The sequence below is a fragment of the Pristis pectinata genome, chromosome 7 (genome assembly GCF_009764475.1).
Source record: "Pristis pectinata isolate sPriPec2 chromosome 7, sPriPec2.1.pri, whole genome shotgun sequence".
NCBI lineage: Eukaryota > Metazoa > Chordata > Chondrichthyes > Rhinopristiformes > Pristidae > Pristis > Pristis pectinata.
This window is the reverse complement of record NC_067411.1, coordinates 3,541,310-3,564,051: the sequence shown is the minus strand read 5'-3', so window position 1 is coordinate 3,564,051 and position 22,742 is coordinate 3,541,310. Positions and strand designations below refer to the sequence as shown.

Below are 22,742 nucleotides of genomic sequence, written 5' to 3'. Positions count from 1 at the left end.
CCAGGGAAGCAGTAGAGGCTACCTCATTAAATGTATTTAGAAACATAGAAAACCTAAAGCCACAATTTAGGGCCCTTCGGCCCACAAAGCTGTGCTGAACATGTCCCTACCTTAGCTAGGGTACCCATATTCATTACTAGGCTACGTATCTGCCTCCACCACCGTTGCCAGCAGCCCATTCCACGCACTCATCACTCTCTGAGTAAAAAACTTACCCCTGACATCTCCTCTGTACCTACTGCCCAGCACCTTAAACCTGTGTCCACTTGTGGCAGCCATTTCAGCCCTGGGAAACAGCCTCTGACTATCCACACGATCAATGCCTCTCGTCATCTTATACACCTCTATCAGGTCGCCCCTCATCCTCCGTCGCTCCAAGGAGAAAAGTCCGAGTTCACTCAACCTGTTTTCATAAGGCATGCTCCCCAATCCAGGCAACATCCTTGTAAATCTCCTCTGCATCCTATCTATGGCTTCCACATCCTTCCTGTAGTGACACAGTTAGATAGATTTTTGCATAGTAGGGGAATGAAGGGTTATGGGGAAAAGGCAGGTAGGTGGATCTGAGTCCCTGGCCAGATCAGCCATGATCTTACTGAATGGTGGAGCAGGCTCGACGGGTCAGATGGCCGACTCCCGCTCCTACTTCTTATGTTCTTATTTCAATAAATCAGGGAATAAAAGTAAAGTTAATCTCTGCAACAGCAGCCAGGATTGTCATTAAAAGCCATCCGCCATTTCTTTATGTTTTTGTTCATTTACTCTCATTAGGTGAATCATCACCATTTTCTTGTTTCATTACATGCCAATAAACCACAAGCTGTTGACTTGAACCAAAAACAGAAAATGTAGGAAACAAGCTGATCAGGCAGCTGTGGAGAAAGAAACAGGGTTAACATTTCCAGTCAAAAACCCTCCTAGTCATCATACCACAGGGAGGACGTCATTAAGCTGGAGAGGGTGCAGGAAAGATTCACAAGATTATTACCAAGACTGGAGGGCTTGAGTTACAAGGAGAGGCTGGACAGGCTAGGACTGTTTCCCCTGAAGTGTAGGAGTCTGAGGGAGATAAGGTGAATGGTCAGTTTTTTTCCTCAGGGTAGAGGAGTCCAAAACTAGAGGGCACAGGTTTAAGGTGAGAGGGGACAGATTTAAAAGGGAGCTGAGGGGCAAGTTTTTCCACACAGAGGGTGGTGGGTATATGAAAAGAGCTGCCAGAGGAAGTGTATGATTACAATGTTTAAAAGACATTTGGACAGGTACATGGATAGGAAAGATTTAAAGGGATATGGGGAAAATGAGACTAACTCAGGTAGGCAACTTGATAGGCATGGATGAGCTGGGCTCATCAGAACAATTCTGACAAAGGGTCTTGGTCTTGAAATCTTAACTTCTGTTTCCTTTTCCAGAGATTTTGTCCGACATGCTGAGTGTTTCCAAAATTTTCCACTTTAATATCAGATTTCCAACATCTGCGGATTTTTTGTTTTTAATTTAAATGTTGATTTGAACCAATAGTCTGATGTGGTCCTGGACTGCTCTTGTGCACCACCTAGTGGCTGCATTAAAGCAGCAGTGACAGAGGGTAAGCAGAGCGGCCCTTCCTCTTGTGTTTCGTTATTCATTCATGGACATGGCCATCAAAGATTAGCATGCACTATCCAACACCAATACTCACCAGAGGGATACAAAGTAGTGAGGGGCATAGATAAGGTGGATAATAGGAAACTTTTCTCCATAACTAACACCTAAAATCAGAGGGCATAGTTTGAAGGTCAGAAGTAAGAGGGTTAGACAGGATTTGAGGAAATTTTTTAACCACCCAGAAGGTGGTGACAGTCTGGAATGCACTGCCTGAGTGCAGGTACTCTTACAGTATTTAAAAAGTATCTGGATGAGCACTTGAATTGCCAAGGCTAAGTAGGCTATGGACCAAGTGCTGGTAAATGGGATTGGCATAGATGGGTACAATGGTTGGCATAGACATGGCCCGTCTGTGTGTTTGACTCTATTACAAACTAGCCCCAACACTTTTCTCAATCTTCTTTGCTGCAGCCCTGTACCTCATCTCCAAAAAGCTTCTCAGTGGAGTGAGTTAATGCACAGGACAAATGGGAAAATGGTCAACCTACATCACCCATACTCCAGAACCAAAGTCACTCCAGTCTGCGCATGGTCAGGGTCCGAGCTCCAAGTTATCATTGAAGTGTACAAGAGAACATCCTCAAAACAAGGTTTCTACCAGGAGATACAAGAGACTCCGGAGCAACACACGAGAAGCCGGAGGCCGGAGGGACTCAGCAGGTCAGGCAGCATCGATGGAGGGAAATTGACAGTCAACATTTCAGGTGAAGACTCTTCATCTGGACTGATGGGTTTCTACCGAACTGTCTCCACTGTATAACACCACCCTCCAATGACAAAGGTCCACATCAAGTCCCTGGAAAAAAACAGCCTACTTTCCATATCTTGGGGGCTACTTCTCAGTGAGGGCAGACATTGAAATTCACCATTGTCTCCAGTACGCCAGCACAACTTATGGCCATCTGAGCAAAAGGATGTTTGGAGATCAAAGTTCAAACCCAAGTACAAAGCTCATGGTCTAATGGGTAGCAATGACCTCTTCCACACACTACCAACAGCAGCCATCTCAAAGGACTGAAGAGGTACCACCTATGCCGTCTCTGCAGAATTCTCCAAATCCACTGACAAGGGTATCAAGCTAACATTAGCAGCCTCTCCCAGACCAGCATCCTTAACAGTAGGGCCTGAATCACACTCAATCAGCTCCAACAGGCAGGCCACATCATTTGTATCAAAAAAAAATCTGCTGGAGGAACTCAACAGGTCAGGTAGCATCTGTGGAGGGAAATGAAATATAACACAGAAGGCAATTCAGCCCATCGGGTCCAGGAGATCATCTCATTAGTTCCAGTTCCTCTCTCCTCAATTCCCTATAGCTCTGCAACTTATTCTTTCTCACATATGGCTACCAACTCCCTAGGTCAACATGGGTCTACATTGACCGATACCAAGGGTGAACTTACAGTACAGGTCCTCAGCAGCTTTCAAACATCCAACTCATGTACAGCCAGTACATACAAACAAGTGTTTGGGAGACTGGTGGGATGGATTTGCCAGCTGCTGGGGCGGGGGGGGGGGGGGGGGGGGGGGGGGGGGGGGGGGGGGGTGGTTGCAGGCATCTTCTGCCACCTGGGAACTCGGTTCTTGGCTGCATTTCCGACTTGCGAACTGTTCAGGTTACAAAGAGTTCACAGGAGTAACTGTTCACAGGAGTAACAAAGAGTTCACAGGAGTTCCCTGCAGTAACCTGGAGACAACCTGTATCAATTGTAGAAAACAGTAAAGCTCCGAGGAGTCAAGAGTCTGACTTGCTTTTGTAACGTCAGGTAAATTTCTAGTTGCTGATGACCTCCAACCCATGAACTCTCCTAAGGCTACTGGGGAGAGTTTAAACTAGAATTGTTGGGGGGGGTGGGATCCGTATTGGAGAGACTGGGGAGGAGGTGTTTGGCTCTCGAGTGGAGGAGGCTAGGAGTGGGTGCCGTGGGCAGGTGATAGAGAAGGGATGTGTTCAGACAGGCTTGAGATGTGTCTATTTTAACACAAGAAGTGTTGTGAACAAGGCGGATGAGCTTAGAGCTTGGATTGATACTTGGAGCTATGATGTGGTGGCCATTACGGAGACTTGGATGGCTCTGGGACTGGAATAGTTGATTCAAGTGCCGGGTTTTAGATGTTTCAGGAAGGACAGAGAGGGAGGCAAGAGAGGTGGGGGAGTGGCACTGGTGGTCAGAGATAGTGTCACGGCTGCGGAAAAGGTGGACGTTGTGGAGGGATTGTCTACGGAGTCTCTGTGGCTGGAGGTTAGGAACAGGAAGAGGTCGAAAACGGTGCTGGGTGTTTTTTATAGGCCGCCCAATAGTGACACGGTTATTGAGGAGCAGATTGGGAAGCAGATCCTGGAAAGGTGTGAGAATAACAGAGTTGTTGTGATGGGGGATTTTAATTTCCCAAACATCGATTGGCATCTCCAGACAGTGAGGGGTTTAGATGGGGTGGAATTTGTTAGGTGTGTTCAGGAAGGGTTCTTGACACAGTATGTAGGTAGACCTACAAGAGGAGAGGCTGTACTTGATTTGATATTGGGAAATGAACCTGGTCAGGTGTCAGATCTCTCAGTGGGTGAACATTTTGGTGATAGTGATCATAATTCTATCTGCTTTACGTTAGCACTAGAGAGGGATAGGAACAGACAGGCTAGAAAGGTGTTTACTTGGAGTAAAGGGAATTATGAGGCTCTCAGGCAGGAAATTGGAAGATTAAATTGGGAACAGATGTTCTCTAGGAAAAGTACGGAAGATATGTGGCAAATATTCAGGGGATATTTGTGTGGAGCTCTGAACAGACATGTTCCGATAAGACAGGGGAGTCATGACAGGATACAGGAACCGTGGTGTACGAAGGCTATAATAAATCTAGTCAAAAGGAAAAGAAAAGCATACAAAAGGTCCAGAGAGCTAGGTAATGTTAGAGATCTGGAGGAGTACAAGGCTAAAAGGAAGGAACTTAAGAGAGACATTAGAAGAGCCAGAAGGGTGCATGAGAAGGCCTTGGCGGGCAGGATCAAGGAAAACCCCAAGGCGTTCTACAAGTATGTGAAGAGTAAGAGGATGAAATGTGAAAGGATAGGGCCTATCAAGTGCAGCAGTGGGAAAGTGTATATGGATCCGGAAGAAATAGCGGAGGTACTTAATGAATACTTTACGTCAGTATTCACCAAGGAAAAAGATCTGGGTGATTGTAGTGGGGACTTGCAGTGGCCTGAAAAGCTTGAGCATGTAGATATTAGAAAAGAGGTGGTGCTGAAACTTTTGGAAAGCATCAAGTTAGATAAGTCGCCGGGACCAGATGAGATGTACCCCAGGTTGCTGTGGGAGGCGAGGGAGGAGATTGCAGAACCTCTGACGATGATCTTTGTGTCGTCCATGGAGACGGGAGAGGGTCTGGAAGATTGGAGGGTTGCGGATGTTGTTCCCTTATTCAAGAAGGGGAGTAGGGATAGCCCAGGAAATTATAGACCAGTAAGTCTTACCTCAGTGGTTGGTAAGCTGATGGAGAAGATCCTGAGAGGCAGGATTTATGAACATTTGGAGAGGTATAATATGATTAGGAATAGTCAGCATGGCTTTGTTAAGGGCAGGTCCTGCCTTATGAGCCTGATTGAATTTTTTGAGGATGTGACTAAGCACATCGATGAAGGGAGAGCAGTAGATGTAGTGTATATGGATCTCAGCAAGGCGTTTGATAAGGTACCCCATGCGAGGCTTATGGAGAAGGTGAGGAGACATGGGATCCAAGGGGACATTGCAGTGTGGATCCAGAACTGGCTGGCCCACAGAAGGCAAAGAGTGGTTGTTGAAGGGTCGAGGTCGGTGACCAGTGGCGTACCTCAGGGATCTGTACTGGGACCCTTACTATTTGTGATTTTTATAAATGACCTGGATGAGGAAGTTTCTGGATGACATGAAGGTTGGTGGTGTTGTGGATAGTTTGGAGGGCTGTCAGAGGTTACAGAGGGACATAGATAGGATGCAGAGTTGGGCTGAGAAGTGGCAGATGCAGTTCAACCCAGATAAGTGTGAAGTGGTTCATTTTGGTAGGTCAAGTATATTGGTGGAATATAGTATTAATGGTAGGACTCTTGGCAGTGTGGAGGATCAGAGGGATCTTGGGGTCCAAGTCCATAGGACACTCAAAGTGGCGGCGCAGGTTGACTCTGTGGTTAAGAAGGCATATGGTGTATTGTCCTTCATCAATCGGGGAATTGAATTTAGGAGCCGTGAGGTATTGCTGCAGCTCTATAGGTCCCTGGTCAGACCCCACTTCTACATCTTTCCTGTACTGAGGCGACCAGTACTGTGCTCAGTTCTGGTCGCCTCACTACAGGAAAGATGTGGAAGCCATAGAGAGGGTGCAGAGGAGATTTACAAGGATGCTGCCTGGGATGCAGAGCATGCCTTATGAAAGCAGGTTGAGGGAACTCGGCCTTTTCTCCTTGGAGAGACGGAGGATGAGGGGGGACCTGATTGAGGTGTATAAGATGATGAGAGGTATTGATAGGGTAGATAGTCAGAGGCTTTTCCCCAGGGCTGAACTGGTGGCCACAAGAGGACATAGGTTTAAGGTGCTGGGGAATAGATATAGAGGAGATGTCAGGGGTAAGTTTTTTACTCAGAGAGTGGTGAGTGTGTGGAATGGGCTGCCGGAAATGGTGGTGGAGGCAGATACGATAGGGTCTTTCAAGAGACTGTTAGATAGGTACATGGAGCTGAGTAAAATAGAGGGCTGTGGGTAAGCCTAGTAATTTCTAGGGCAGGGACATGTTCGGCACAGCCTGAATTGTGCTGTAATTGTTCTATGTTCTAAGATATTGGTGGGGAGTCAGTGGTGCTAACACCATTGAACATCATGAGGGTCCTCACGTAAAGTATAAGCTCAAACAGGAGTCTGATGAAATATTTTCCATTTGGCTGAATGAGTGCACTCCACCATGGTGCACGCAGGATGCCATTGAGAACATGAATCTCCTTTTCAGAAGCACATGGGAGGAGTGCACCACTTCACAAACTGTGAATCTACCGCCCGCCCCCTCAGTTACATCCCACCTCATCCACAGCAGAGTCTGCAGGTCCCACACGGTCTCATCAGTCACCTCACAATCCCAGAACTGGATTGGAAGCACATCACCCATGACCCTATGTGACTGCCTGAGGAGGAGGATTATGTTGTCCTGATGAAAGGTCATTGACCTGAAACATTAACTCTGTTCCTCTCTCCACAGAACCTACCTGTCGACATGCCAAGTATTTCCAGCATCTGGAGTATGTTGGTTTGGTATCAATAAGTGCCTCTTAATACCAGTGTATTCTGTCACTGTGTTAGTAATCGGGAATGGACTGATGGACAGTAAAGCTGTTTAATTCCAGCTGACTGCAACGTTACAGACATACACACACCAACTTCTAGAGTTTTAAATTAGAGAAATAAACTTCCTTCATACACCCGTGTGAATAACACAACGGGCAGATGATAAAGACGACAGCTATCGGTCTGTGGGAAATAGTTCATACTGTCTACATGGGAGTCACATACCAATGATTCCACCTGGACAGAACTACGTATTCTCCCATATGTTTTACTCAACAAATCTAAACAACAAAGAACACTGCATTTTTCTAAACACTTGAATTAATTGCATTACCCTGAAACACCACGAGAATCCTTTAGAAATATTTGCATTTCTATGTAGCATCTTCTGTGACCAAGAATGTTCCACAGCTCTTCTGAGTGCACAAAACATTTTTGAATGTTGACTAAGGGGTAAATATTAACTAGGGCACTGGTCAAACTCTCCACCACTGCCGTGAAATAGTGCCATTAGATTTTTCCAGATCCAGATGCAGGGAGAGACATGAGTAATGTCTTGACTTTCGATAAAAGGCATCGCTGACAGTGCAGAACTTCCTCAGGATTCTTACCTGATGTTGCCCTGGATTCACATAACACCAAATGCCAAGGAGCAAATTCCAAGGCATGGGTGTGCCAAGCCACTCAGCATAATGTCTTTGTTTGAGCTTATACGCTACATGAGGGCCCTCATGATGTTCAATGGTGTTAGCACCACTGACTCCCCCACCAATATCTTCATGGGTTGGAGGTCATCACCAACTAGAAATTTAATTGATGTTACAAAACCAAGTTAGACTCTTGACTCTCAGAGCTTTACTATTTTCTACAAGGCAGCAGACAGGAGTCTGATGAAATATTTTCCATTTGGCTGAATGATTGCAACACACAAGCTCAAAAGCATCCAGGCAATCCTGCTCGACTGGCACCCCACTCAACTGCTTAAACATCCACTCCACCACAACACTCAACAAACCCTCACGAAGTAGAAACAGCCTTGTGGGATTTACATGGTGGGCATCTTGGTCGGCATGGAACAAGTTGGGGTGAAGGGCCTGTTTCCATGCTGTATTATTCTATGACTCTTAATGCAGCAACATTTCAAGACCCTAATGATTCTTACCTGTAGACAACCCCTTGGCACCAAACCACTTTCACTGGCTCTGAACACAGACAGGTCTCCAAGTCCAATTTTCTCTGACTCAACACATTTCTGTATCGCCATCTGGGTGCAAGAACAGCAGTCATTACTGATTGGCATCATAAATCAATTGCAAGCAAATGGAATTGCATCAACACATTCAGGGCATTATGACATTCAAAGTGTTGATAAATACTGAAAAGGTTGTACAAGAAATGCACTGTATAATTAACATTTTTCTTACCCCTTCCATTAATTGTTGTCTGGCAACTTACAGAGACATTACTCTGCAGTCCACACAACACTGAAACTGGCAATAGTATCCTGACTGGTTGCATCACGGCCTGGTATGGCAATTCCAACACACAGGAACATAAGAAGCTGCAGAGTAGTGGACACAATCCAGTCCATCACAGGCATGGCCCTCCCCACCACTGACAGCATCTACAGGAGGCAATGCCTCAAGGTGGCAGCAAGTATCATCAAGGATCCCCACCATCCGGGCCATGCCCTCTTCTCACTGCTACCGTCAGGCAGGAGGTACAGAACCCCGAAGTCTCACACCACCCGATACAGGAACAGCTACTTTCCTACAATCATTAGGTTCTTGAACAGACCTGCACAACTCTAACCCCACCTTAGCAACGGGACACAACGGATCACCTCTTGACTACGATAGACGTCTTCAATTGTAACTTTGTTTTGATTTTGCACTAAGGTCTTGCTTTTGCAGTCTTTTTTTCCCCACTATATGGCAAAATTTTATGTGTAATTTATATTCTGTGTGTTGTCTGTACCTATGTGCCTGTGATGCTGCTGCAAGTTTTTCATTGTACCTGTACCTCACTGCACCTGTGCATGACAATAAACTCAACTCGACTTGAGACAGAGCATGACACCATCCTTGAGGAGTAAAGGGAAGCTTTGACACTGCCCAATTTTTATCGATGCACCATAGAAAGCATCTTCTCTGGATGCATCACGGCTTGGTACAGCAACTGCTCTGCCTGTGATCACAAAAAACTGCAGAGAGTTGTGGACACAGCCCAGCACATCACAGAAACCAGCCTCCCCTCCATGGACTCTTGTCTATATTTCTTACTGCCTCGGTAAAGCAGCCAACATGATCGAAGACACCACCCACCCCGGACATTCTCTCTTCTCCCCTCTCCCATCAGGCAGAAGATACAAAAGCCTGAGAGCACGTACCACCAGGCTCAAGGACAGCTTCTATCCTGCTGTTAAGAGACTATTGAATGGTCCCCTAGTACGATAATATGGACTCTTGACTTCACAATCTACCTCATTATGACCTTGCACCTTATTGTCTGCCGGCACTGCACTTTCTCTTTAGCTGTGACATTTTATTCTGCATTCTGTTATTGTTTTCCCTTGTACTACCTCAATGCACTGTTGTAATGAAATGATCTGTATGAATGGTATGCAAGACCTCGGTACATGTGACAGTAATAAACCAATTTACCAATTGCCCCCAACTCACTACACCCCCTTACAGAGAGGGCACAATTCATTCCCAGAATCACTGGACCCAATAACAGAGCAGGTGTGGTAAACTCCACCTGATAAAGTGGACTCCGCTGTTAAGAAGCATCAGCAGGACCTACCTGTGAAGATGTGGGGCTGGGCAGTTAAGAGGCAGCGCGCTGCGAAGAACAGTGGTCACTTCTGGCACTGCCACAGGCCCCGGTGTCCCAGGCTTGTCAGGACTGCCTGGGTGGTCGCCCATCCTGTCTGGGCCTGGTGATTTATCTTGTTGGCGATTATAGCGAAGAGCCAGACTCAGAGGATGACGCCACTCTGGTGGACACCAGGACACTGTGTGATGCTGGACCACCCAGGTGTACTGGTACTTGTACTTGGAATAGATCTCTGTTGACCCCCTGTCCTTGAGATGTGACTCACAGGGACGGGCAGCTCCTGGGGCTTGATTCTGCCAACTTCGGGTTCTTCTCTCTGAACCGTTGTGCCCAGACGCAAGTCCTACAGGCTTCACGTTCTCCTGATCTGAACAAGGCGGCTGGCAAAGCCCGTCACTCTGTACCAATCCCGGTTTAAGATGTGGCTTGCCCAAGATGGACTGGCTGACTCGCACCAGGAACTCCACAGTGAACTCCAGCTGAGATGGAGACAAGTAGAAGAAGGCGTGACCTCCAAGGGAGGAGACCGTAACCTGACCATTGTCGGCAACTGTCACTGCACCTTCACTATTGGCACCGGGCCACTTCACTTCAGAGATATCAAGGAACAGATTCTGCAGAGGCAGGGGAAAAGAGCAAAAGTTTAAACTGACATATCGAACAAAAAGAAAAATCTTGCTGTACACCTTTTACAATCTCAAGTTGTCTCAAGGAAAAGTAGTACACTTGTGTGATCACCATTATACGATAGTGGATTGTTTAAGGAAAGACGTGCTGGCCCTGGAGAGGATTCAGAGGGGGTTCACAAGAATGATCCTGAAAATGAAAGGTTTAATGTAAGAGGAACATTTGATGGCTCTGTGCCTGTACTCAACAGAGTTCAGAAGGATGATGGGGGGGGTGGGGATCTTATTGAAATCTACCGGATAATGAAAGGCCTGGATAGAGTGGAGGTGGAGAGGATGTTTCCATCAGTGGGAGAGTCTAGGATCCGAGGGCACAACCTCATAATAAAGTAACGTCCCTTTAAAACCTCAGCCAGGGGTGGTGAATCTGTGGAATTTGTTGCCACAGAGGGCTGTGGAGGCCGTCATTAGGTGTATTTAAGGTGGAGATTGATAGGTTCTTGATTGGTAAGATGCTTAAGGGTTATGAGAAGGCACGACAATGGGATTGAAGAAGAAACCAGCCATGATTGAATGGCAGAGCAGATTCGATGGGCTGAAGGGCCTAATCCTGCTCCTATATCTTATGGTCTTATGGAAAGTAAACACAACCCGAGTTGCAAATAAAGAGCTGTCATGAATAGCACTGAGATAATGTGCCAATATTCTGTGTTTGGAGAGGTTATTTGAGAGATACACTGATTAAGCCACCTCCTCCTGGGAGGGCAGACAGTCCGCCATCACCTTTGCACATTTAACAACACGAATCAATGCAAAGTTGTTCACAGGATGTTGCCTAACTAAATCTGACATGAGGAGGTATTGGGACAGTTAACCAAAGCTCCTGAACGATAAGGTAGGTTCTAAGGAGCATCTTAATGGAGAGCAAGAGGCAGACAAAGGCGGGTTTCGGAAGAGAATGCCAGAAATTAAACCTGAGGCAGTTGAAGGCACGGCCGCCACTGTTCGGAGCAATTAACTCTGCAAATAAGCAGAGAGGAATGCGGGTCCGGAGATCAGAGAGAGGAAGGAAGCAAAGTCATGGGATTCAAAAAACATTTGAAAACTTCAAAATCAAAGTATCAACCACCCATTTAACATTAATTCTACATTAATCATATTTTTTATCCTTCTATTTTTCGTCTTTTCTACGCTTCTTCTATTTTAATTTTTATTCTATGTGGCTTAACGCTGCATACCTTAATTCAGCTCACCTGGAATGGACGTAGGGGTAGGTCATTCAGACCCTTGAGCCCATTCTGTTATTGTCAGATCACAACACACCTGTTTTCCTGCATTGGTTCCACGATCCTCAATATTCTTACCAAACTAAATCTCCTTCATTAACTTTCCTCCTACAAACGCTGGAGGCATGAAAATGGGTGTTATGTGGAAATCATCTTTTGACAGTCATACAGCATGGAAATAGGCCCTTTGAGTTTGTGCCGACCATCAAGAACTCATTTATATCAATCCTACACGAATCTGGTTCTATTTTCTTCACATTCTCATCAACTTCCCAAGTTGTACACATGCACACTTTTAAATCAATAGACAAGTAATCAAAACTTAGTGAGCACTGCTCAGTGGGAATTATTCTTTAGCTATGTAGCAGACTCGTGGTATGACTTTTGGGCGGCACAGTGAGTACTTTACTCCTGACCTCAGGTGCTGTCTGTGTGGAGTTTGTATATTCTCTGTGACCATGTGGGTTTCCCCTGGGTGCTCCGGTTTCCTCCCACATCCCAAAGGCGTGCGGGTCAGTAGGTTAATTACCGCAGTAAGTTGCCTCCAGTGTATAGGTGAGTGGTAGAATCCCATGTGGGGAGAATAAAAAAAAATGGGATTAATATGGGATTAATGTAAATGGCATGGTCTTGATGGCAAGGGGGCCCGTTTCCTTGCTGTATGTCTCTACGACTCACCTTCTGGAAAAATTACTGGCATCTTTTTGTGCAACGTACTAACGTACACGCCTTTACTGTGGGTAATATGTTCATTGATGGACTGGGTTGGGTAAACATCATCAAGGAGGCAGCTTTGCAGCAGGTCTGAGGTAGAACTCACCAATAGCTTGTCTGCAGTGATCAGATCTGCAGGGAGATAAGGACGAGAGGCAAATCGATTCCTGAACTCCAGTGCATGCAGAACTTGCTCCTAAAAGAAAAATAGTTAGTACAGAATACTCAGACAATAACTATTCTTAAAACATAAATGGTGGAAATATTCAGCATTTACCCATGTGAAATATTTAGAACACAGAACAGTCCAGCACAGGAACAGGCCCTTCAGCCCACGATGTCTGTGCCGAACATGATGCCAAATTAAACTAATCCCTTCTGCCTGCACACGGTCCACATCCCTCCATTCCCTGTATATTTATTTGCCTATCTTAAAGCCTCCCAAACACCACTATTGTATCTGTGTATAAAAACTTGCCCCCCATATCCCCTTTAAACTTTCCCCCTCTCACCTTAAATCTATGCCCTCCAATATTCAACATTTCTACCGGGAGAAAAAGATCCTGGCTCTCTACTCTATCTATGCTTCTAAGTCATAATCTTATAAACTTCTATCTTTTAATTCCTGTTTTTCCTCTCTCCACAAATACTTTGCTGAGTTTTTCCAGCATTTTATGTTTTCTTTTCAGTTCACCAGCATCTGTAGTCTTTTGCTTTTGCATGTGGCGGACTTTCAGGGAGGCTTCTCAATGTATGTTCTACAACTATCTAAGTGATTAAAATTGGGCACAGTGACGTTACTGTATTAGAATTGCATAGCACAAAAAGACACCCATTCAGCACATCCTATCTGTGCCAGCCCTTTGAAAGAGCTGACCAACTAATCCCATTCTCCCTGTTCCTCTACAGTTCTGTAAATATTTCCTTTTCAAGATAACCAATTCCCCTTCAAACATCTTACTGAAAGCACTTCATTTCAGCTGTTGTAGATCCAAACAAATTGTACAACATAAAAGACTGTACAAATTTAAGGAGCAATTAAGTACTTTATTATAGGGAAGTTGTTGAGGGAAATTCATGGGTGAGCTGACCTGCAGGTGATACCAGAGTTGGCAGGTGGTGGTTTCAAATCCTGCTCCAGACACTTCATGGCATAATCAAGAACAGATGAGCTTTTCCTTGACTCCTGCCCAAATTTACTTCCAATGTGCTTAACTTGCAGTAATGTGCTTTTGTATGCTTAATGGTCATGACAGATGCTAATAGCAATGCAACGTTTTGAGAAAGCAGGACCAAATCGACCAGTTGGCTCTGTCTCACCTTGTAAATGCTGATGACAAATGGCGTTCGCTGGCGGACCCGGCAGCAGCTCTGCAAGGGGTGCAAGTTCGGCGCAGGACCCTTCTCGATCATAAACTCTGATCCACAAGGGGAGAGCTGGAGGTTGGAGCCGTCCGTATATTGGATTTCCACAGAGTCATCCTCGTAGATGACCATCAGACTCACCAAGGCCATAGCAAACAACTCAGTAAAAAAATACGGCAACAGGGGTGGCTGCTGAAAAATTTATTCCCAACATCAGATACATCCCTACACACTTGATCATACAGTTAAAGTAAACAGTGCTTAAAATTAACAAATTTAAAGAAAAATTATTTGCATTTATACTTTGCAAATAACCTTAGGCCGTTGCAAAACAATTTTATAGACACTGAACTAATTTTTATTTTTATGGGGGGGGGGGTCACTGTAATAGTGCAGAATACTGTACATGACAGTAAAAGATCACCTAATGAGCAACTAATTAGGACATTTTTCTTGTTCAGTTACACAAAGAGAAGGTGCATCAGATGATCAAAAGCTTCTTCAATCCCACCATGGCAATGGGGAAACTTATTTCATATAAATCCAGAATACAGAGCTAGTATCAGTAACAGTAAAACTAGCAGGATTGGTCAAAAGGAGATCTGATTGTGGGATACAAGTCATCAGTTTAGGAAGGGTAAGTGGATAGACACTGTTCCCATTGGCAGAATAGGGAACACAGACTTAAAGTAATGAAAATCAGAGGGAAAACATTTTCAGATATCCCTTATAACAGAAAGCCATTCGACTCATCAAATGTCTCTGCCAACTCTCAGAGCAATCCCATCAGCGCCACCCCCCATTTATTGTTCTGTAACTAATCCTCTCTCTCATTTGCTCATCAGCTGCCCTGATTCCCGTTATCCAGGCCAGGAACAATTCACAGCAGCCAATTAACCCACCAACCCGCGCGTCTTTGGGATGCTGGCGGAAATTGGAGCACCCAGGGAAACATATACAGTCACAGGGAGAATGTGACAGCGTCCGAGCCCAGGACTGACCCTGGGTGTCTGGAGCTGTGAGGCAGCAGCTCCAGCTGTGCCACCCAGAAGCAGTCATGACCTACACCACCAACCACCCCACCGGCACACCCCTGTCCCCGAATGCCTACCACTGCCCCCCACACCCCCTGCTCCCCTCCACCGCCCCCACACCCCCACCCACCGACACCCACACCCCCCGCTCCCCCCCACCGATCCCCACTCCCCCCACATCCCCACTTCCCGCCCCCGACCCCCCACACCCACCCCCTGCTCCCCTCCACCACCCCCACCCACCTGACACCCACACCCCCCGCTCCCCCCCACCGATCCCACATCCCCACTCCCGCCCACTGACCCCCACACCTCCCCACTGACCCCCACAGCCCCCAGCTCCCCCCACTGACCCCCACAGCCCCCGCTCCCCCCACACCCCCCTCCCCCCACCGACCCCCACACTCCCCGCTCCCTCCCACCGACCCCCACACTCCCCCCGCCCACCGACCCCCCGCTTCCCCCCCACCGACCCCCACACTCCCCCCGCCCACCGACCCCCCGCTCCCCCCCCACCGACCCCCACACTCCCCCCCACCGACCCCCACACTCCCCCCGCCCACCGACCCCCTGTTCCCCCGCACCGACCCCCACACTCCCCCCGCCCACCGACCCCCCGCTCCCCCCCACCGACCCCCACACTCCCCCCGCCCACCGACCCCCCGCTCCCCCCCACCGACCCCCACACTCCCCCCCACCGACCCCCACACTCCCCCCGCCCACCGACCCCCCGCTCCCCCCCACCGACCCCCACACTCCCCCCCCACCGACCCCCACACTCCCCCCGCCCACCGATCCCCTGCTCCCCCCCACCGACCCCTTGTTCCCCCCCACCGACCCCCACACTCCCCCCGCCCACCGACCCCCCGCTCCCCCCCCACCGACCCCCACACTCCCCCCGCCCACCGACCCCCCTGCTCCCCCCCACCGACCCCCACACTCCCCCCCACCGACCCCCCGCTCCCCCCCACCGACCCCCACACTCCCCCCGCCCACCGACCCCCCGCTCCCCACCCACCGACCCCCACACTCCCCCCCACCGACCCCCACACCCCCCGCTCCCCCCACCGACCCCCACACTCCCCGCTCCCCCCACCGACCCCCACACTCCCCCCGCCCACCGACCCCCCGCTCCCGACACCGACCCCCACACTCCCCCCCCACCGACCCCCACACCCCCCGCTCCCCCCACCGACCCCCACACTCCCCGCTCCCCCCACCGACCCCCACACTCCCCCCGCCCACCGACCCCCCGCTCCCCCCACCGACCCCCACACTCCCCGCTCCCCCCACCCGACCCCCCGCTCCCCCCCACCGACCCCCACACTCCCCCCGCCCACCGACCCCCTGTTCCCCCCCCACCGACCCCCCGCTCCCCCCGCCCACCGACCCCTTGTTCCCCCCCACCGACCCCCACACCCCCCCCGCCCACCGACCCCCCGCTCCCCCGTCACCCCCACCCACGGACCCCCACAGCCCTGCCGACCCCCCTTCCCTTCTCTCCCCCGCTCCCCCGCCCAGACGTACCGCCACTCTCCTCCCTGTCCGCACCCCGCAACAAGCCCGCGCCCCATTGGCCCTGCCCTCCAGCCCCGCGACTGAAGCCGGCCCGCCATTGGCTGCGCGCCGACCCGGCGGCGGCCGGTTACCCGGACAACGGAGTGAGGCCTGGTCCTCCGGCTCGGCCCCGGGGCCGCGGAGGTAAAGTTTAACCCGCCCCGGGCTACAGGGACTGGCACTGGGGGTGAGTGGAGGGGGTAGAGCGGGGGACTGGGAACAAATGCTGCAGCTGCTGGAAGTGTCGAGTAAATACTCTGATGTCGGGGCTCGGAGCTGAGACGTGAACTGTGTCTCTCCCCACAGGCGCTGCCTGACCTGCCGAGTGTTCCCAGTATTTTATATTTTTGTTTTAGATTAAAGTCAAAGTCAAGTTTACTGTCACATTCACAAGTCCATGCAAAACTTACCTGCAGCAGCATCACAGGCACAGAGCATCAGATCAGCTGCATTCACAAGAAAAACATAAACATAAATTATACAGAAGTTTTACAAGATAGAACACCATTAGAATAAAATAAAAACAAAGTATATTTTAGTGCAAAGATAACTGTGCAGGTGCTGAAAGCAGTGTGACAGGTAGACAGTGTGGTGAAGGTGGTGTTTGGCACGCTGGCCTTCATCGGTCAGGGCATTGAATGCAGGAGTTGGGATGTTATACAGAGAACAGTACAGCACAATACAGGCCCTTCAGCCCACAATGTTGTGCCGACCTTTAAACCTCGCCTAAGACTATCTAACCCCTTCCTCCCACATATCCCTCTATTCTAAATTCCTCCATATGCTTATCTAGCCATCTCTTGAATTTGACCAATGTACCTGCCGCCACCACCGCCCCAGGCAGCGCATTCCATGCACCAACCACTCTCTGGGTAAAAAAACCTTCCTCTGATATCTCCCTTGAACTTCCCACCCATTACTTTAAAGCATTGGTGCCCTGGGAAAGAGGCACTGGCTGTCCACTCTATCTATTCCTCTTAATATTTTGTACAGCTCTATCGTGTCTCCTCTCATCCTCCTCCTCTCCAAAGAGTAAAGCCCTAGCTCCCTTAGTCTCTCCTCATAATGCATACTCTCTAAACCAGGCAGCATCCTGGTAAATCTCCTTTGCACCCTTTCCAATGCTTCCACATCCTTCCTTTAATGAGACGACCAGAACTGGACACAGTACTCTAAGTGTGGTCTAACCAGACTTTTATAGAGCTGCATCATTACCTCACGGCTCTTAAACTCGATCCCTCAACTTACGAAAGCTAACACCCCATATGCTTTCTCAACTACCCTATCCAACTTTCAGGGATCTGTGGATATGGACCCCCAGATCCCTCTGCTCCTCCACACTACCAAGAATCCTGCCATTAACTTTGTACTCTGCCTTGGAGCTGTATAAGGCGCCTCACTTGGAGCATTGTGTACAGTTTAGGTCACCCTGTTACAGGAAAGATGTTACTAAACTAGAAAGAGTGCAGGAAAGATCCACCTGGATGTTGCCTGGACTTGGGGGCCTGAGTTACAAGGAGAGGTTGCGTAGACTAGGACCTTATTCCCTGGAACGTAGGAGATTGAGGGGTAACCTGATGGAGGTATATAAGATCATGAGGGGCATAGACAGGGTCAAAGCACACAGTCTTATTCCCAGGGAGGGGGAGCTAAAAACAAGAGGTTTAAGATCAGAGGCGAGAGATTTAAAAGGGACATCAGGGGCAGCTTCTTCACGCAAAGGGTGGTGCATATTAGGAATGAGCTGCCAGAAACAGTGGTTGAGGCGGGCACATTAGCAACGTTTAAAAGCCATCTACGCAAGTACACAGATAGGAGAGGTTTGGGGCCAAATGTGGGCAGATGGGACTAGCTCACTGGGCAACACAGTTGGCATGGATGAATTGGGCTGAAGGGCCTGTTTCCGTGCTGTATGACTCTGTGACTATGGGTTGTCAGTGTTGCTGTACTGAGATAGTGTTACTACCGTCGGGGAGGAGGTACAGGAGCCTGAAGACCCACACTCAATGTTTCAGGAACAGCTTCTTCCCCTCCGCCATCAGATTTCTGAACGGTCCATGAACCCATGGACACTACCTTGTTGTTCCTCTTTTGCACTATTTATTTATTTTTGTAACGTAGTAATTTTTATGTCTTTATGTCTTGCAGCCACAAACAACAAGGTTCACAATATATGTCAGTCATAATAAACCTGATTCTGATTCGGGTTGTGCTGGTTGGTTCAAGAACTGAATGGTTGAAGGGAAGTAGCTGTTCCTGAACCTGGTGGTGTGGGACTTCAGGCTTCTGTACCTCCTGCCCAATGGGAGCTGCAAGAAGATGGCATGGCCCAGATGGTGGGGATCTTTGATGATGGATGTTGCCTTCTTGAGGCAGCGCCTCCTGTAGATACTCCTGATGGTGGGGAGGGATGTGCCCGTGATGTATTGGGTTAAATCCATTACTCTCTGAAGTTTCTTACGTTCCTGCTCATTCTAACTGTTGTACCAGACCGTGATGCAACCAGTCAGGGTACTTTCAACAGTACATCTGTAGAAGTTTGTTAGAGAGTGTTTGGTGACAAACCGAACCTCCTCAGAAAATAAAGACGCTGGCACACCTTCCTTGTGATTGCATCTCTGTGCTGGGCCCAGGGCAGGTCATGACCTGAAACGTTAACGGTTTCTCTCTACAGATGCTGCCTGACCTGCTGTGCATTTCCATCTTTTATTCCTTCTTTTATTCCTTCTCCTGCTTCTTGTTATGTATTCAATTAGTTAAATGGCTACAGGGCTTCTTTCAATCTGTCTAAATATCTGACCCAACCACCGGTGAAGGAAGTGACTAAATTTGCTTTTGGACTTGATGATCTCTAATATTCTCCACAAGATAAAAGAAAGAGCAGGAACAGGACATTCTGCCCCTCTAACCTGTCTTGCAATTCAATAACTTCACAGTTGATCCAACTTCCCTTGTTCACACTCTTGCCATAACCCTTGATTCTCTCACGGATTAAAAAAGCTCTAAGTTTTCACAGCATAGGCTATTTGGTCCACTGAGTCTCTGCCAGCTATCAGAACCATTTCCTTCACCTATTTCACTGTAACCTCATCTCCCTCACGCCCAGCAACACTTCCTTAAGTTCTCCTGTCACCCACCAATATGACAGATAACTTACAGTGACCAGTTAAACTATCAGCAGGTCTTTGCATCATTGGGAGGAAATCAGAGCACTCCAGGATCACAGGGAGAATGTGCAAATTCCAGGCAGTCAGCACCCAAGGTCAGAATCTATTCCAGATCACTGGAGCTGTGAGGCAGCAGCACCAACCGTTGGAGCAATATTAGTGTCCTGATACAGGGTTTCCACCCAAAATATCGACAGTTCCTCCCCCTCCCCCCCAACAGATGCTGCTGGACCTGCTGAGTTCCTCCAGCAGATTGCGTGTTGCTGCAACATCTGCAGTCTCGTGTCTGCATAGCACTAACTGCTGCATCACTTTGCCTAATGTATTCAGCTCTGAATATATTCAGTGATTGAGCTTGCAGTTTTCTGGGACATGGAGTTCCAAAAACTCAATCACTTTGAGAGAACAAATATTAGCACAGACAAATTGGGCCGAAGGACCTGTTTCCCTGGAGACACAAGGTTCTGCAGATGCTGGTATCTGGAGCAACATCTGATGCAGGGTTTTGACCTAAATTGTTGACAATTCCTTCTGCCTCCTACAGATGCTGCTCAACCCATTGAGTTCCTCCAGCAAATTGTTTGTTGGCCTGTTTTCATGACTATCTTATTCTGAGACCATACCCTTTAGTTCTGGAATCTCCAATGAACAGAAACATCCTCCCAGCATCAGCCCCTGTCCGTCACCCCGCTAAAGAATTTTGTGTTTCAATAAAAATCACCTCCAGTTAAACACCGAGAAGACTGAAAGCTCATTTTTGGTCCTTGCCTCAGTGGAGCTTTGCCCCTCCACAATCCTCATCTCAGATTATCACTGCCCATTTGTGGCACTGACCCCAAACTAAGCCACTTAGCCTATTATCATCTCTCCCCAACTCCATTTCCATACATCTTTGACTCTTCCCAAAGCCAACATTTTCTGCTGAAACCCTCACCTCAACTCCTTCAGACTTGAAATAATTTTCATCCCATCTAAACTTGCCCTCACCCACGACCGCATACTTTGATGGACCTCACACGATTAATGTGACATTTTAAGTCATTTATCAAGCAAGCCACTAAAAATAAAACATTTTCATAAAGCATAGAACACAAACCATATACAAACACATCAAAATTTATTTACCAGGAATAGCAGAAGAGGAAAAGAAAATCACAAGGTTGTTTCATGCATCGTTATATACAATTTAAAGAACAGTGTAAACATCTACAATTCAAGTAAATAAGACTGCAAAATGAAGGCACTGCTTAAATGTTGGGTCTGCTGCAGAATAAAGGTGCTAATTTTATTGTGCTAAAGGGAGCAATTTAGCAATCCTACCTGGAACCTGAATCCTGCCAGTGGTGTCAGACTCTGATAGTAGCTATCTGCAAGCAGGGAACTGCCATTCTGAGACAAAGCCTCCAATTATTTCCCCAGGCAGAATGGATGGTTAGTAGTCACTAGTCAGAGGCTGGGTATGCTATTCACTTGGGGAGGGGGTGGGTGGGAAGAGGTGAGACCAGGGCACGATGGACTGAAATAGGCTTAGAGTTTGATAGGGGTGCACTTTGGCTCTGGAGCTTTTGCTGTCTCTAACCCTTGGGTGAATTGAAGCCTCACTGGTTTCTGCTCTCAAGAAGCTGAAGACAAATTAAAAAATTTACTATTTACAAGCAGAGTTTGCTCTAGTTAAAAACAGCAAGCACACAAGTCAGATACTGCTTCAACTGAATAGTGAGAATCAGAGAAAGGGAGATGACTCTTCCATATTCAGCCTATAAATTCAAAATTCTTAAGTCCCAGACTAACAAGGAACCTTTGCTGCATCTGCAACACCCTAAGAAGTCGGTAACTCTATGTAACATTTGCAACATGCCTCATTGTCTTTTCCTTCCCAACTTATTTTGATAAACTATGGACCGACAAATAATGGCAGCAATACATTTCGGTGAGTTGCCTACCTAGGTTACAATTCGATGCCCTTATTTGTTTGGGAAGGATTCACTATCATGGGGGGCAATTTTTATCCGGCAGAGCAAGGCTCTTGACAATCGTCTGCAGGGTTTTTGGTGCCGGGGATTGTCAGCTAATATACAGTGGGCAACAAAAACACAAGATTACACATTACCTTATATCAATATCTTATCTTTGTTACTATCTTCCCAATTTGTTAGCAATTTAGCATGGGTTATTAAAGTGCACATTGTCAGTCTGTATCCATACCTAGTGTGTGTGTGTGTGTATGCACACATATAGAGTGGTAAATAATGGCAGTATTATCTTATGACATTTAACAGCAAACCCCATCTACCAAATTACTGACCCTAGTGTGATGAATTTCTCAGTCCTCGAGTGTGTACATCTCTTCCCCCCCCCCCCCCCAACCCAATCAGGGAGCAAGCTTCCTGTTTTCCCTCTCCCTATTGATGCCTATACTTCGTCTGTGTGCCTTGTGTTGTTTTTAACATTACATATTGGTTAGGAGAGCCGAAATCTTTAGTGTGCTTCATGAAGCAATGCAACCCTTTACAAAGAATCATTTTATTTTAGATTTGAACTTGAAACTTTTACATAAAAATAAAACTATAACAAACTATATTACAAAAGAGTCTCATTAAAAGTACAACATATTAGGCAGAGTCTGCTCGGGCATTTTTGCAGTGTATTCACCATCAACAGCTTTAGGTGGACTCCAGCAGAACCTTCCTGCAATGCTTTCAATGGCACAAGAAATGAAAACGTTTCTTCCATTTGCCTTTAAATTACTTGCATGTCTTTTGAAATTCAAAAGTTTTTTTTTGTCCTTTTTTTTCAAATAAACACTCAAAACGCAAATTTTTTTTTGTCTATTTTTCACTTCTAACGAATCTCATGCTTTCCTCTTTGCACTATTTCGTCTTTTGCTCTGTTTCAGCACAGAACTTTTCAAATGCTTCCTCCATCTCTGGATCCATCTCATCTTCTGAGTCATCAAGATACCTGTTGAGAAAATTGTATGGGAGGGTGTTAGCTGACGATACAAAATTTGCCCATTTTCTTCCCTTCCCCCACAATCTTCCAAGACACAGGAAGATGGTTTGTTCTGGTGCAGCATGATTCCCCAAGTTAGACTCCCTCTCAAACCATCTCTTTGCCTTGGTTTTATCTATTTTAATGTTGAGAGAGGGGCTGTTCACTGGTAAGCCACAGTCTACAATGCTCTGCTTCATTCAAAATCTATGA

At 47.4% G+C, this 22,742-nt stretch overlaps 2 protein-coding genes across 4 annotated transcripts in view; both read right to left on the bottom strand.

Moving 5' to 3' along the window:
• The window catches only part of c7h5orf34 (chromosome 7 C5orf34 homolog), a 52,728-nt gene extending 36,261 nt beyond the window's left edge, over positions 1-16,467 (bottom strand). For 2 of the 3 annotated variants that reach the window (XM_052020347.1, XM_052020346.1), the window contains exons 1-5: positions 14,687-14,878; positions 13,736-13,972; positions 12,522-12,611; positions 9,757-10,403; positions 8,114-8,215 (exon numbers count right to left, since the gene is read on the bottom strand). In XM_052020347.1, coding sequence (XP_051876307.1) covers positions 8,114-8,215; positions 9,757-10,403; positions 12,522-12,611; positions 13,736-13,972; positions 14,687-14,839 — 1,229 coding nt within the window. In that variant the 5' untranslated portion in view covers positions 14,840-14,878. Of the gene's footprint in view, positions 1-8,113; positions 8,216-9,756; positions 10,404-12,521; positions 12,612-13,735; positions 13,973-14,686; positions 14,879-16,341 lie in introns of those variants that run through there. The other variant, XM_052020348.1, reaches the window with a different exon arrangement.
• Positions 16,468-21,010: 4,543 nt separating this feature from the next.
• Positions 21,011-22,742, bottom strand: part of paip1 (poly(A) binding protein interacting protein 1) — a 61,642-nt gene continuing 59,910 nt past the window's right edge. The window contains exon 12 of the mRNA XM_052020123.1: positions 21,011-22,499. Coding sequence (XP_051876083.1) covers positions 22,409-22,499 — 91 coding nt within the window. The 3' untranslated portion in view covers positions 21,011-22,408. The remainder of the gene's footprint in view (positions 22,500-22,742) is intronic.